Here is a 13,402-nt window from a genome sequence, read left to right as displayed (position 1 = left end):
TAGGGCAAACTTTGATACCCAGAAGTGACATTTTAAATGCCCACCAAAATGCAGAGCTTATATAGTTATGAAGTTAGGGTTTAGGGTTAGCCTTTCTCGTCATCTGCTATCATTTTTTATTTAGCACAATATGTTTAATTTTGCACTGTCTACTTTAAATGTACTTTGTAGATGGCTTGCATGTGAGGTAGGGAAGACATTTATTGATTTAATGGTCAAAAGGGAAACTGTCGGGGTCACAGTGACGAAAAGAAGAAAAATGATTTTTGCACAATAAAATTAATTCAGCATCACAGACCTGGAACAAACCTTGTTGATTGGTTACTCTTGGGATAAAGAAGATGTCTCTTGATTTGGGATCAAAAGGTCAAAGGTTATGGTCGATGCATCTGAGAAAAGGAAAATGGTTTCTGTACATTAATATTAGTTCTGCATCAAAGACCTGGATCAAACTTCGTGGATGACATTGGGTAATGAAGAAGTCTATTGATTTTGGGGTCAGTGATCATGGTCATTGACTGAAAGAAGAAAATTGGTTTCTTCACAATTCCTTTACTCTAGGGGCTTAAACTGTGTTCAGGTCTTTGAATAATTTCACATAGTCCTCAAGGCACTGTGTGTTTTAGAATAAATGTTTTCCACTCTGCAAGTCCAACAAAATTATTGTAAATAAAATGATGCATATTTATTTCCCTTATATAGAGTTGTATCAGATCAGTGATCTCCAGAGTCGATTACGGCCATCTAATCCCTCCACTGACGACTTGAACACAGGATGGACTGTTATCTGGTAGTTATTCATCTTTGTTGCCCCTAGGTCTTGGATCACATAGTCCCTGTTACAAGACTGGAATTATTTCCTGTCTCTGTATATTTTCAGAGTTCTCTGAATGGTTTTCTGTCTCTATATTTTCAGAGTTCTCCGTTTGGAGAGGATGAGACCCTAACAAGGATTACTAGACCACAGAAGATGGTTGAAAGAATTAATAAACTCCAAACACGCTTGGAACTTGATAAGGCCAAGAAACAAAGTCAGAAATTAAGGACCCGAAGCACTCCACTAATTGTTTCATGTATGAAAAAGCAGTTCAATCAACACAAGGGAGATGTCACAAGAAAAGACTTCAGCCCACAGTCACTTGCTTCTTTGGGTTGGAAGAAGTCCCAAGCTGCAGGGGATCATATGACCTTTACAATTCATGCCAAAGCAAGTTTGCCATTATTATCTTTTATTTACAGATGAATTATTTGTGACTTTCTTTTGTTGCTACAAATTGTAAATCCTCAATCCATGAATTTAAATACTAATGAAAATGTAATTTTCAAAAACCATGAAAGTTGATGTCCATGAAAATAAATCAAATCAAATGATTACCAGTATAGCACACTGGTAAATTATCTCCTTTGTGCCTATGTGATCCCTGTTTCATTTGTGGAGCTGGTTTGTGCAAAGTTTTGAGGTCAGCCATCCAGTCACAATGGCTTCATGTGGGAAATACACTTTTCACAACCTCAAAGGACATTGGCAAGGAAAAGTTAATATATAACATGCACTTGATACAGAATTCATTTTATTTAATAATCTTTAAGAACTCAGCACCATTTTTCACCAGTTCAGGAGGAACTGGTTTCTAATTTCTCATTTTTTACACATAGAAAGCCTACTTTGTTTTCATACAGAGTGCTGCATATATGATAGTTAAAACACACTTCAGTCAGTATGCTGTTGGCTGTTGACCGTTGTATGTGAGGTTGTTTCTGTATGTGGATGAGAGTGAATGAAAAACCTTGTGTTTCTCATGTGACTACTAGTTTATTTACATTAATATATCTACATTATATTTTTAGTTCTACCAGGGATGGTCTGTTGTTTGCAATCTGTCTGTCCATTAGCACAAGTTTGCTGTTGCTACTCCTAAACTACTTGGAGGATTGCCACGATCATATGGTCTAGTTGGTCTTAAATTAAATTGGTGCTGCTCAGACATTGAGAGACTAGCCCATGCCACTATTTCAGTTGGAAATAAGTTTCACAATACAAAATATTTTGGGATGTTTATTATCATTATATATTATATTATCATGCTCTTTCTCACACTGTAGAACAAATTCAATATATAATACATTTGTTTTCCTTAGAAGGGTTACAGCATCTTTACTGAAAGGGAAAAATACTGGTAAAATGGGTCATCATTTACTTAATCTATACACAAAGGTGTACATAGTACAAATTGCTTTCGTTGTTGTTGTTAAAGGGTTTAATGCCATTTTTCAGCACATATACATGGCAACCAGTATTAATAGTGGAGGAAGAACCTGGGAAAACCCGGAAAGAACCCCCAGCCCATGAGAGGCTACTGGTAAGCTTTCTCACATACCCACATTGGCCAAGCCCGAGACTTGAACCCATGCAGACAGAGGTGAGATGGTGAGATGGCAGTACAAATTGCTTATTGCTAAATAATTGAGTAAACACGACAAGGAAAACTTCCCTAAAATTGAGACCAAAGCTTTCTACCAAATTAAGAAGGTGTCCAGTTTCGTTGATTTCATCCATAAACATCCACTTGGCACCAGGGATCATTTAGAAATATCCATGATGCCAGAGGTTGTTTAGAAAAATCCATTTGATGGCACGGATCATTTCGAAATATCCATTTGGTACCTGGGATCATTCAGAAACATTTGGTACCAGGAATAATTCAGAAACATTTGTTTGGTACCAGGAATAATTCAGAAACATTTGTTTGGTACCAGGAATAATTCAGAAACATTCATTTGGTACCAGGAATAATTAAGAAACATTCATTTGGTACCAGGAATAATTAAGAAACATCCATTTGGTACCAGGAATGACTTAGAAACATTCATTTAGTACCAGGAGTCATTTAGAAACATTCATTTGGTTCCAGGGATCATTTTGAAACATCCATTTGGTACCAGGGATTATTTTGAAACATCCATTTGGTACCAGGGAGCATTCAGAAACATCCATTTGGTACCAGGGATCATTCAGAAACATTAATTTGTTGCCAGGGATCATTCAAAAACATCTATTTGGTATCAGGGATCGTTAAGAAACATTCATTTGGTGCCAGGAAAAATTCAGAAACATTCATTTAGTACTAGGAATCATTTAGAGACGTCCATTTGGTATCAGGGATCATTCAGAAACATTCATTTTGTACCAGGGATCATTTAGAAACATTCATTTGGTACCAGGGATCATTTAGAAACATTCATTTGGTGCCAGGCATCATTCAGAAACATTCATTTGGTACCAGGGATCATTCAGAAACATCTGTTTGGCACCAGAGATCATTGAGAAACATTCATTTGGTACCAGGGATCATTCAGAAACATTCGTTTGGTACCAGGAATATTTTAAAAACATTCATTTGATATCAGAGAAAAATCTAACAACAGAAACAATTCAGACACATCCAGGGATTGTTCAGAAATGGCTTACTTCCAAAGTATCCTTTAGTAAGCTGAAAATAAAGGGAACATAAATATTATATTGTTCATAAATTAGCAGATTCATCTATATGAAGATAAGTATAATGAGGTTTACATACCTGCATAGTCTCGTGGAACTTTGCCTAACTGAGAATAGGAAATAATGGAGTATGACTTCCTGCCTTGCTGAGTATAATGTGCATGAGCAAAGTCCATAGGATCATCACATGACCCATCTAATGGCATGCTTTTGTATAATACATCAAAGAATGCATGAAACTTCAAAAGGGCAGTATATGCCAGAAAGGAAACTAATAAATGTTTAGGCATTAATGTAATAGGAACAAGTACATTAGATAGAATTATAGAAAATTCCTTTATCGAAAAGCAATACAGAATGGAACATTCAGAGAAGAAGCAAATAAATAGGATAATAATTCTTTGATTATTATTAAAATCATTGTACTAATACCAACTTATTAGGTCAGTCTACTGAGAAGACTGCTAAAGCAGGGGTGTGTTCAGGTAACAAAGTTCTCCATTGAATATTTTCCCCAATCACATTACGTTAGGAATATTAGCCTGCTACTTCACAAATCCAGCCCTATTAAAAGATGGAAATCATCTTTTCATGTTTATTTCAAATAGATAAAGGGCATTAACTCTAGCCTATTACCTCCACTTTTCACTACCATGTGTCACTAGTCTTTAGCTTCACTACTGTACTGATCATGTCATACAGTCTATTCTCCAATAATCCAAGCCATTTTTGTGTTCTAATTGAACCATCCAACATTCCTTTTGTTTCTCTTGTGTGGATTAATCATTCTGCTGCAGGTTGTATTCTTTCTTTTTTCCTTTTTTGCCACATTTGACTAATTTTGTCACCTTTAGGGACTTTATTTTTTAAGATCATGTCACACCACATGATCATTGACTTTGCTTGCTCTGTTTTTTAACGGAGTTGGTTCTAACAAGTTATTAACATGCTGCATTGCTAATTTCTGCTTTGTTTTTACCTTCTTGTGTAGTTCCAGTAGAAAGGTCAAATATTTGAAATGCATAAGTTCAGAGCATAGTCTTTAAGTTTCAAATACAACACTGACTTCCTTCATTTCTTCTTGTGTTGTTGCTTTTTCTTCTTGTGTCATTTCAGCAGAATGTCATTTAAATGCTATACGTGCAACTTCAGAGCATGGAAGTCTACCGTGACTCTTGTTTTGTTATTATTTAGTATACACCGTCTGTGATATGCAGTGTCTGTAATACATGGTCAGAGGAAGTCTGGGCTTCCACGTTAGCTAGTTAGTCACATACTGATTTACTAATCTATACTTTGTTTTCTCCTCTTGTGTCGTTTCAGGAGAAATGTTTACTAAGTGCATAAAAATACACATTCAAAGAAATAGTCCATTTGGCGTTGAATGAAAGGAAAGATGGAATAAGTCGAGGAAGATAACCTAGTTTGTTGTTGGTGATACTGACTCACTGGAGAGTATTCCCCAATTTTAGGCAGCCCACTGGGCATAAGTCAGGTCACATAGGGTTCGTATCAGATCAGTTGGATCTACCCTTTAAGAAGATGGCCCAGCCAACTAGTTCATTGCATGCATTTCCAACTCATTGGGGGAGTGTTTCCCAGTTTTAGGCAGCCTAGTGGGGGTAAGTCCCCTTGCCATCCCTAAGAATGGTCTCCAGCGTACAAGTCAGGATGCATGGGGTTTGTACTTGATCCATTGGATCCAGTGTATAATAAAGTCACGCCGTCACTGGCCATCCAGATGTTCCAAAATGATCGTAGTGACAGATCCATCCATCTAACCATATTGTCGACAACATGCCCTAGAGATTTCATTGAGAAATCTCTATCTAGTCAGGCCCTTGGAGCAGGTGGTACTGGTGATAGCTGGACCATCTTCAATACAGCCAGCTTCAAGGCCGACCATTTTCTGGGCAAACCAGCTGGCAGTGCTGGATTGCTGTATGTTCACTGCTTGCCTACAAGGGAGAGGTAGCAAAGTTTTCATAGGGATGGAACTGAGTCTTCATACCATCTAGTATGCATAGATGCCAACCATTGCACTTTTTTCTCTCACTAAATTACGCTTTACGCGTAAATGTATTCTGAATACGCATTTTGGTATATCCCCCTCCCAAAAAATTAATAATTTGTTTTCTCATATTTGTTAACATCCCATTAATCTTTCAGACTTTATTCTAGACAAGATGGCTTCTACGTAATTACAACATAAGAGTACGCTTGTCCTTAGACTTGCATGCACTTTCCTTACAGTAGTATGTTCTATTCATAGCATCTGCCATATTTCCAAGAAACGTGCTGGTTGACCTCGGTTTCTATTTTTAGCAGCTGTATGGCTTAGTTAGGAGAGAACAGACTGGTTTTCTAATTTTTAATCTTTGCTTGCAGATTCTTTGTTCTAATTCATATCTGGTACAGAACCAGTCTGTATGTATTTGGCGCTAAAAGTCGAGTCAGATTTATTTTAGTCGATGCGTGTGTTAGGGCAAAAATGTTTTTCAGATAATTTCACACATGGATTAGAAAAAGACGAAAAACCAATTCAGAGATGAACACATGAATTACACAATACAGCATTCCATTCTAGGGCAGCTTCATGCCCATTGAAGGCTGTGTGGAAAGGATTTTAATATTGGTCATGGTGGTAAAACAAAGAAACCTTGAATTAACATGCTTTACTATCTCCAGTACTATGGTAACTTCAGTTTTTTACAGCAGAACTAAATTGTGGACACAAATTTTATAAATGCAGGGGCATCATTTACTGAGTTCTTAATTGAACACAGACAAGCCCTAGCAGTTGAAGACTAGGATGGTCCTTTGTTCAAATGGACGTTTCCTGATTCCAAAATTGTAGAAAATATGCATGTGCAAGAACAAACTCATCTAATATTGTTAGGTGTTTAGCAGAAGCTAATTCACTTAAAATTGCAGAAGCCATGAAATTTTGGGTCATTTAGTATTGCAACAGACAGGAGCAGTGATTATGATGACAAAAAGTTGTACCCTGTCTGTGCATGAGACTTTGACAACGAAAAGGGCAAAGTCAGAGTGCTCATGTTTCATTAACAGAATTAATAATAGATTTCACTGGAGAAAACATTCTTTATTTGTTTAATAATGCTTTGAATAAGCATAAGGTGGCAGAACTGTATGGGATTTTCAGTTGATAATGCATCAGTGATGACTGGAATTCATAAAGGAGTTGTATTCCATATTTTGAAAAATGTCTCCATCAGTGTACATATCATGTTGTCCATGTCATATGATACGCCTTGCCACAGGAAAGGCTGCCAGTAAATTAGAAGAACCCCTGAAGTATCAAGTTGGCATTCTACCTGACAATGTACATCATGCCGACAGAGTTGATGTGCAATGGGACCTTATTTACCAGCTAAAAGACCCAATAACTGGAAGATATATATTTCTTCTTCTTTGTCAGGCTATGACAGGAATATTGGTTCTTTACCATTCTAATGCTGACTGTGAGAGATTATTTAGCATTGTTAACAAAAATAAAACTGAATTCAGATCCAAGCTCTGTAACACAACACTTAGAGATCTACTGGTGTGCAAAACATTCATAGTCTCAGCTGGTACATAGCGATTTGAGAGAATGTTGCTTTTTAAATCTCAAAATGCTCTATATGAAAACTTGAAGCAGTAATTGATGTTAAAAGACCAGAGGGGTAATTAAATCATTTTGTACATATGCTCATTGAATTTTATTATGTTATATGTGGATTACTCTAATTCTGCTTGGATTACTCTTTTTGTCCACTTGGATTACACTTTTTCCTTGCCAGGGGTTGGCATGTATGAGTCTTTTCCAGAGCTGCAAGTACATCCTGATTGGGCCTCAACACACAGTAAGTGCAACAGAACACTTTCAAATCCACCATCCTTCACATCATATTCAGATCCTACCATGGAAAGGATTAAAGTTTACCTTTCAAGCTGCTGTCAAGGATGTTTATAAGGACATTTATAAGGTGTTGGCTACTTCAGAATGCCTTCTGCCCCCTACCACTACTTTAGAGAATTGGTAGACCTCAACCAGGAGGAGGACTTAAGGTGACAGATGCTTTCTTTACTAATCTCCTGGCACCTGACAAGAATATAGAAGCTGTTCTGATGTCTGCTCATCTGTTTTATAAGGTGGACAAATGTGCTCCATGCCTGTCAAAGCTGGTTTGGGATGTCATTGTACCATCTCCATTGTTGGCTTTGTCCTCATTGGCACCTTCTAGACTTGACAGAGACACCTGGCGATAGCCACACTTGGAGGACAACATCCAGGATTGCTAGGGCTGCCAATATTTTGACGAATTTGGCCAATTTACTCCTGATACTATGTGTCACATATCTAATCCACGTCTCTCAAACCTCGTCATACCCTCCCTTTCCAGATGACCTGTTGGGGTCACCATTGCCTTGGAGGAAGAATCGAAGTTCGGAGACAGGCAGCTCAATGCACTTAGCCACAACCAGTGTGAAGGGATGTTAAGCAGCCTCAGAACAAGGGATCTTGTGCACCAATATCGATCCCTAGGAAGCAATTGTACAGAGGCAGCAAGAAACAGAATTTTGAGCTCACTGGATCTCTGTTCTGTTGAAAGGGGGCTTGATCCAGGTCATTGAGAGGGTCTTTGGGTTTTGTTCACGAACAATCCCCTCATCTCTACTCCTCTCCCCACTTCATGGATGCGCCATCAGATCAGGAGAAAGATGCCTTTCTAAAACAATAGATATGATTGCTCATAAATAATAAAAAAATAACCCAGTGGTGGAGCGTATGCAAAGAACAGACTCTCTGGGGTTTTATTCAAGGCTGTTTCTTCGTTGGAAAGCAAACAGAAATTTGAGACCCATCATTGGCTGGAGTCACTTCAGCCATTTCAAGATAGAGACTGTGAGTTCAGCCTGCCTCTCCATTTGATGGGACAAGGATGCCGTCAGTCTTGATCTGATCAATGCATGTTTTCATATCCCAATCCACCCCATGTCAAGAACATTTTCTCAGCTTTGCTTACTATGACACAGTTTATCAGTTCAGAGTTCTTCCTTTTGCCTCAGCATCAGTTCTTGAGCTTTTACTGAGATTATGGATTACATTACTACCCTGTGCCGATCGATACCATCTACAATGATGACAGCTTACTTAGAAAACATCTCCAGGAACAAAATTTAAGTTCTATTCTACATCAAGGCAGGAACAATCTCTTCCCGCTTTTAGATCATCCAGGATTTCTAGTGAACTATGAAAAGTCAGACCTCTGTCCATCCCAGAATTTTATTCATTTGGACATGGAATTTTTAACAACCAGTATCGGCTGTGACTTCCTCATATTCGCATAATCAGAATTGTCATGATCGTTGGATTTCAGCGAGAGAAATTTTTTTCAGCTCCTTGGATTTGATCTTGCTTGGCCATCTTTTCATACAGATAATGCGAGCACAATGACTCCCTTTTTTATGTCTGCTCAATGAGACAGTCACAATCATGTCTGAGATTCAATTATTCCTGCGCTAGTGGTGCATTCTGGGTTGGGTGACCACGAATGAGAATCCTGCTGGAGAAGCCACGAGCAGAAATAACGTTAGATACTGGCACCAGTGTGCATAGTTCAGGTGCCCACCTGTTGCTGAACGTCACTATTGTCATGGACATGTGGGAGCCAGGGGAACGGCCTCTGCACATCAGCATCCTAGAAATGAAGGCTGTCATCAATGATTTTCATTTCAGAAAAGATCAACTCTGATGCAAAAACGGTTTTCATTAGGTTCTACAACTCTGGTGGTGACCTGTCTCCTCAAACAGGGAGGCACCAAATCACCCGACCTGTGTTCTGATTTGGCAGTTTCTAAATTGGTGCTACAATCTCCATATCAAAATAAAAATCAAGCATATTCCCAGCAGACTCAATGTCTTGGCCTACACTCCTTCCAAAAGAGTTCAAATCCTTCACATAGAATGATCTCTCTATCAGTTGGTCTTCACTCGGACTTGCACACTTTGGGGGGCGTCCAGTAATCAACCTCTTTGCAACAAGGTGGAATCACAGTATACCCACATTTGTCTCTCCAGTTTCAAACCCAAAAGCTTTGGCCATTGATGCACTGTCAGTCTTTTGGGAGAGATTATTTGCATTTGTCTCTCCTCTCAAGATGCTGATACAAAAAAAAAAACAAACAGAAGTTACGCAGTCAGAAAGGGGCCCCAAGTGGTCTAAAGTGCTCACCATTACAGATCACTGCCATCTCACCTCTGTCTCCAAGGGTTTGAGTCTTGGGTTAGGCCAGTGTGGGTATGTGAGAAAGCTTGCCAGTAGCTTCTTGTGGGTTGGTGGTTCTTTCCTGGGTTTTCCCGTGTTCTTCCTTCACATTTATACTGGCCGCATGTGATTAGACATAAGCTTGCAATAATACATCCTTTATTGGAGTACATATCTATTGATGCCAAACATGTAAATAAAATACCTTTTCATTTTTTTTCTAAAGAGGGGACATTCAAAATCTTTATAAGGACATTAAAGGTAAAATAACTTTTGAAGTTAGGAACACATTTGGTAAAGATTTATTCTCTAAGCTTACATCTAAAGACCCCCATTTATTCTCTTCTTTGCGGTCTAATGAAAAGTCTTTTTTTCCAGAATCCAGCTCTCTTGAAAAATGATGAGACAAGCCTCAAATTTGAAAACTTCGAATTGAATGAAATGCTGCTGAAAGGTTTGGAAGCACAAGGGATCACTACACCTACCAATATACAGGTACCTTCCATTATTCAGGTACCTTCTATTATACAGGTACCTACCAATATACAGGTACCTTCATTTGTACAAAGTGTGAAAAGCTAGAACTATTATACTAGTTCTCATGATGCAGACTGAGACCTTGCACCATTTAGCACAGTATAATTCAACAAGGCACACACAAACATTGGCAACATGTTGATAAAATTGCACAGAAAACAACTTTCTATTTCCATACATTCTTGTGCTCTGTCACCTCTGTGTGTATGATTCTGCAGTGTGGCAGTTTATAGTGATGTCTAGTACTGGGGTATCATGCTGCAGACATGTAGCATGACATCCTACCCAGTCACATTATTTTGACACTTGGCCGACCAGTCCTAACACAACTTCTTAATGCTGAGCACCAAACGAGGCAGCTGTTTTTACTATTTTGATAAGTTGTTGGTTTGACTTGACTGGTGTTCGAACCCACAATCTCCCACATCCAAGGTGCACACTCTAACCACTGTGTCCTTACTGTTAGGCATGCAAATCCACTAAGTCATCAAAACACTTTATTTTATCACCAGAGTTACTCTGCTTTCTTTTTATTGATCAAGAGAACCTTTTGTTTAGATAGAGCTTTAGGCAAACAAAGAATAGAATAAATAATATCTGATTCCACAATACTCAGTTATTAGGTCATTGAAGATTGTAATGACTATTAGGTGGCAGGAAACGGTGCAGTTCAACTGATGATGATGACAGTGACTATTGGGGCATTGTATCAACTTCTGATACCAGTATCAAGAATGATCATTTGGCTGATCAGGAATATACAGTGTAGAAGGAAACAAGCTAATAACACTGCTAAATAATCCCCACCCCCAAAAAGGTTGATGTCATTATTTACCTGTCTAGCAAACTACAGTGTAGAAAGAAAATATGAATCCCATACCTTTATATTCAGGAATATATCATTGGGATACATCAAGACTATTGAGACATTAGATCATGGAAAACTATTGGTACATCAGCACATTCAGCTTTGAGGATTATTTGGGATTTAATTCACAATACTGTAAGTTCCATTTAAATTTTCTCTTGTTTTAGGGAAATAAATTATTTGTTCAATTTGACTAAACTTGTTGGTTTTCATTTTTTTTGTTACTTAGTTTAAGAATGAAATCTGTTGTTAATATACATACTTTCAGATGAGAATAAAATCTATTTTTAGTGTACATGCTTTCAAAAGAGAATGAAATCTATTTTTAGTATATATACTTTCAAATAAAAATAAAATCCAAATCACACACACACACATATAACAGTATTTAAGAGATTTTGCAGTAAACATGGTCCTTTGAGGACATTGACTAAATGTGCTTACAACTAGGTATTCAAGAGACTGTGCAATAAACATATTCCTCTTATGATCTTAACTACATGTGCTTTCATTTTTTTTAAGGATTTATTATTATTATTCAGATCTTTAATTATTTGGACTTGTGTCTGTAATTCTAGGATTATTTTAGATTTTATTTGCAATACTATACATTCTTTTTTTACACTTTCACTTTGTATTCTGGGGAAATATTTGTCAAATTTTACAAAGCTTGTTGCTTTTTACTCTTATTTTCTTTTCTTTTGCTTAATTGAAGACCATAGTGTCATAAAAGTGCTAAAACAGACATACAGTAGGTTAAAAATAGTTATTTTTAGCTTACTGCAGCTATCAAAGAATAGGAAAAACAAATTCTCTGCAGAGGAACGAGGTAAACTTGTTTGCTTATAAAATACCTTTGACTTTTATTGTCTTATTAATTGGCAGCTGATGTGTTAATCATATTTTGACAAGAATTTCACCACATGCAATTTTGTTTTGTTCATTCAAGCCAGCTTTTGTTTTACTTTTTTAGAATTTGACAATACCAAAAGTACTGAACGGAGAGCACATTATTTGTGCAGCTGAAACAGGTAGAGGTTTCATCTTTTAACCATTTCATAATGAAGTGTGTATAAATGAAAAATGTTTCACATTTTTTTTGTTAGATTGTACTATGTGGATTAATTATGTGCCACATTCTTTAATTAGATTGGGTGTGTGCATAAATGAAGTATGTGTAACATTTTGTTATATTACACTGTGTACGTTCAGTGCCACAATACTTTCTTATATTGTGTTATGTGCTTTAATTATATGACATATTACTTTCGTAGATTATCCTGTATCCATTAATTATGTGACATTACTTTGCTAGATTGCACTATATGCGTAAATTATATGACAAAGTGCATACATACTATAAAAGCACATATGGAAAGACAGCATGCACAGTCTCTCCACTATTTGTGTAACCAAAATAATCACCTATATTTTCAAGACAAACAAACTAGAAACATGAAGTTATTTGTTTCTAATTAGCCAATTGGCATGATTATTTATTTATGATGCTATCTTGTCCATTCTTCAGTCAACCATATTTAGTGTATGCTGTTAATTTTGTTTGGTAAGGATAAATATAAAAATTATTCTATAATCATATCACAGAAATATCCCTAACAATAAGTGCATATACAAATGCACACAGCATTTTGAAAAATAAGTTTATGCCCTTATTTTCCACATAATCCAGTTTTTTACATTTTAGTCAACTGGGGATTTACCTATTCAGTCTGGTAGTGATTTACCTTTTCAGTGTTTTACTTTTAGTCAAGTGATGATTTGCCTATTCAGTCAGGTAGTGATGTACCTATTCAGTATTTTACATTTTAGTAAAGTAATGATTTACTTATTTAGTCAAGTAGGGATTTACCTATTCAGTCAAGTAGTGATTTACGTATTCAGTCAGGTAGTAATTTACCTATTCAGTATTTTACATTTTAGTCAAGTAATGATTTACCTATTCAGTATTTTACATTTCAGTCCAGTACTGATTTATCTATTCAATATTTTACATTTCAGTCCAGTACTGATATACCTATTCAATATTTTACATTTTAATCAAGTAATGATTTACCTATTCAGTATTTTACATTTTGGTCCAGTATTGATTTATCTATTCAGTATTTTACATTTCAGTCCAGTACTGATATACCTATTCAATATTTTACATTTTAATCAAGTAATGATTTACCTATTCAGTATTTTACATTTTGGTCCAGTATT

General features: G+C 36.6%; 1 protein-coding gene across 1 annotated transcript in view; it reads left to right on the top strand.

Annotated features, from left to right (window-relative positions):
* Positions 1-13,402, top strand: part of LOC149808310 (putative ATP-dependent RNA helicase DDX28) — a 77,306-nt gene that overhangs the window by 15,499 nt on the left and 48,405 nt on the right. Inside the window, exons 3-5 of the mRNA XM_089975853.1 lie at positions 917-1,207; positions 10,153-10,269; positions 12,153-12,210. Coding sequence (XP_089831979.1) covers positions 917-1,207; positions 10,153-10,269; positions 12,153-12,210 — 466 coding nt within the window. The remainder of the gene's footprint in view (positions 1-916; positions 1,208-10,152; positions 10,270-12,152; positions 12,211-13,402) is intronic.

The sequence above is a fragment of the Sinohyriopsis cumingii genome, chromosome 1, assembly GCF_028554795.1.
Source record: "Sinohyriopsis cumingii isolate HCF-2022 chromosome 1, ASM2855479v2, whole genome shotgun sequence".
Lineage (NCBI taxonomy): Eukaryota > Metazoa > Mollusca > Bivalvia > Unionida > Unionidae > Sinohyriopsis > Sinohyriopsis cumingii.
This window is presented reverse-complemented; position numbering and strand designations above follow the sequence as displayed.